This window comes from Tenrec ecaudatus, chromosome 8 (genome assembly GCF_050624435.1).
Source record: "Tenrec ecaudatus isolate mTenEca1 chromosome 8, mTenEca1.hap1, whole genome shotgun sequence".
Classification (NCBI taxonomy): Eukaryota; Metazoa; Chordata; class Mammalia; order Afrosoricida; family Tenrecidae; genus Tenrec; species Tenrec ecaudatus.
The window spans coordinates 25,864,399-25,866,975 of NC_134537.1; the positions used below are offsets into that span (position 1 = coordinate 25,864,399).

Here is a 2,577-nt window from a genome sequence, read left to right on the forward strand (position 1 = left end):
CATTACTTCAATCTCTCTACTATCTCTCATGCTGTCTATGACCTCACTATAGTCTTTATTTGTTATTGCTGTACAATTGCGCCTACCAGACCCGTGATGATTTGTTGGGGGCCCTCCTTTCCCCCCTCACTACCCGCCAATGTTCAAAACCTATAATGCACTCTGAGCACTGAAGCAAGATGCTGTATCATTTCTTCTCTCTCGGGGGGTCTGGAAGATGCTGAGGCCCCTGAAAGGTCTCAGCCTACCACCTCACATGGGATGTTGAGAAGCTTGGTTGAACCTAGCCTGACTTCATGAGTACAGTGATCTAAAAAGAGATTTTTCTGAACATACTGCCAACATTTTGGCTCACTGAAGCCTTCTTATTTAGGCTCAAAACTTAAATGGAGATGGATTTATTTTACTCATCTCTATTTTCTAAGTTTTATTAGGAATGTGTCTTACCTTTTTTTAGAAGAGGGGATTCAAAGAAGCATCAATACAGAGCTGAGTGAAGGGAGGTCAGCCCAGGTCTGGCCCGAGGTCTCCTGGCTGGCTCTCTCCTGGGCTCCTGCACATGGTGATCCAGAGTGGGAGAGCCGCAGGGGGGGCGGCCGCATCATGTCAGCCAAGGAAGAGCAGGCCAGGGAGATCCTGAGGGGCTTCAAACGAACCTGGATGAACCTCCAGGATGCTGAGAAGCGGAAGATGCTCTGGCAAGGCACCGAGGACCTGTCTGTCCCCGGAGTGGAGCGTGAAGCCCATGTTCCCAAGAAATCCTAGTGTAAGGCAGTCTTCCAGAGTTGAATTTCTCTTCCTCCGAGCAAATGGAAAAGTTCTGCCTGGAACAGAAAGGGGACGTCAAAGGGCAGTGTCGAGAAGTGGTTCTTCGAGTTTGGCTTTGTGATCCCTAACTCCACCGATACCTGGCAGGCCTTGATAGAAGCGGCACCTGAGTCCCAGATGGTGCCCGCCAGTGTCTTAACTGGGAGCGGTATCATAGAAACCAAGTTTTTGACGCTGATCTTCTCATGAGCACATCCAGAGTGAGACTTTTCTGCATTTGAGAGAAGAATGTGTGTGCAGTTCCAGAGGGGGGTGGGGTGTGAGGGGAGGAGAGAACCATTTACTTTCCCCTCCAATTTTGATTTCTGACACGTCCACCCCTAACTCCCTCTACGGCAAAAACCACCTGTGGCCACCAGGGGACCAGCTCTGTGTGGAAGCCAGAGGGCCTTTTCCTTCCACTCAGCCCTCTGCCCCCAACCCCAAGGAACAACCTATCTCAGGCCAGGTCACAGGACTGGCTCAAGCCCTGCTTGGTGCAGACCCCACTGGGGAGGGACATGCACACCTCACTGAGAGAGCCCTGCACCTGCCTGGCTTCCCCTTGGGCCCTGCCCACAGGCCACACACCTCCCTTCGGCCCCAGGTTTTGGGGGGAAAAAAATCCCTCTTCCTGACCCATGTTTATCTGTTTTCCAACCATCTCTATCTATTTCTTTTTTTTTCTCCTTATTAAAGGACTTTATTAATACAAAAAAATACACACAAGCTATAAAGTACTAAGAAGTTTAAAGCAAGGAGTCATAGCAAGTCGAAGTCATAGCACGGAGGTGGCAATTCAACATCGAGGACTGGCAGACCGCTTAGAGGAGACTGCAAGGGATTGGACTCCCACATCAGAGAGGGCATCTTCATCGGTGAGGGGGGGCCCAGGTCGAGGAGCTTCCCCAGGTCCCGCTCCTCGTCCAGCATCATGAGAGGCACTCCGTTCAAGGGGAGGTTCGCAATCTGGTGCTCCTCAGGCAGGTCAAAGCTCTCAAAGTCTAGAGGATTGAAGGGAAAGAATTGTTCTATTTCTGGATAGGCTTCATCCAAGGCAGGAACAGAGTTTTTTGCTTTGCCAGTCTTCTCGGTTATCTTCTTGGCAGAGAAGGGCGGCTGCTTCTGCTTGAGGGATCCACTGGTCTTTCCGGACTTTTCGGTAGCCCTGTTGACAGTCCCCAAAGCCTTTCTGGCCGCTTTGGGGAGGGCAGGTGGGGCATCAAAGACCTTACCAACATGCGGTGTCGAAATCTGCGACCTCCGTTCTAAGGCTTTGCCGAAAGGCCCGGACGCCAGCTTCAGGCCATCCTTGGGGGCCGCCCGGGGCCCAGGCTCGCCGTTCTCTTTATCCACAAAGATCAGGGTGGCCATTCTGACGCCTCTAGTCTGCGGGCCGCGACCCGGCAGCCCGACCACGCAGCAACCTCCGACTCCCGTCAGCCACAGGCGAGGCGCCCAGAGCCAGCCGCTCGCGGGCGCGCCAGCCGCGGCGTTTAAATCATCTCTATCTATTTCATAATTCACTAAATTTAACTTGTAAAATAAACTGTGATATTATTACGCAATGGAATTAAAACACGAATTTTTTTAAATCAACACCAAAAAATGCTAAAACAAAAAATACAGGGGGAAAGACTTCATCCTCTGAGAAATCTAGGTGTTTAGATCCCAAGAAATAAGAGTTTCTTGGTTTGGAAATCAGGCTGCCTATACATGTTAACTATTGAAAATTGATACACCATTTGCCTAAGTGATTGTTGTTTTTTT

The 2,577-nt window shown here is 50.4% G+C and overlaps 1 protein-coding gene and 1 pseudogene across 1 annotated transcript; one reads left to right on the forward strand and one right to left on the reverse strand.

Annotated features, from left to right (window-relative positions):
• Nucleotides 1–603: 603 nt before the first annotated feature.
• On the forward strand, nt 604–1,049 carry LOC142454235 (retinal rod rhodopsin-sensitive cGMP 3',5'-cyclic phosphodiesterase subunit delta pseudogene; annotated as a pseudogene).
• Nucleotides 1,050–1,492: 443 nt separating this feature from the next.
• On the reverse strand, nt 1,493–2,302 carry LOC142454236 (securin-like). Its single transcript, XM_075555614.1, has one exon. The coding sequence runs from the start codon at nt 2,179–2,181 to the stop codon at nt 1,570–1,572; it is 612 nt and encodes a 203-aa protein (XP_075411729.1). The 5' UTR covers nt 2,182–2,302; the 3' UTR covers nt 1,493–1,569.
• Between the last annotated feature and the right edge of the window lie 275 nt (nt 2,303–2,577).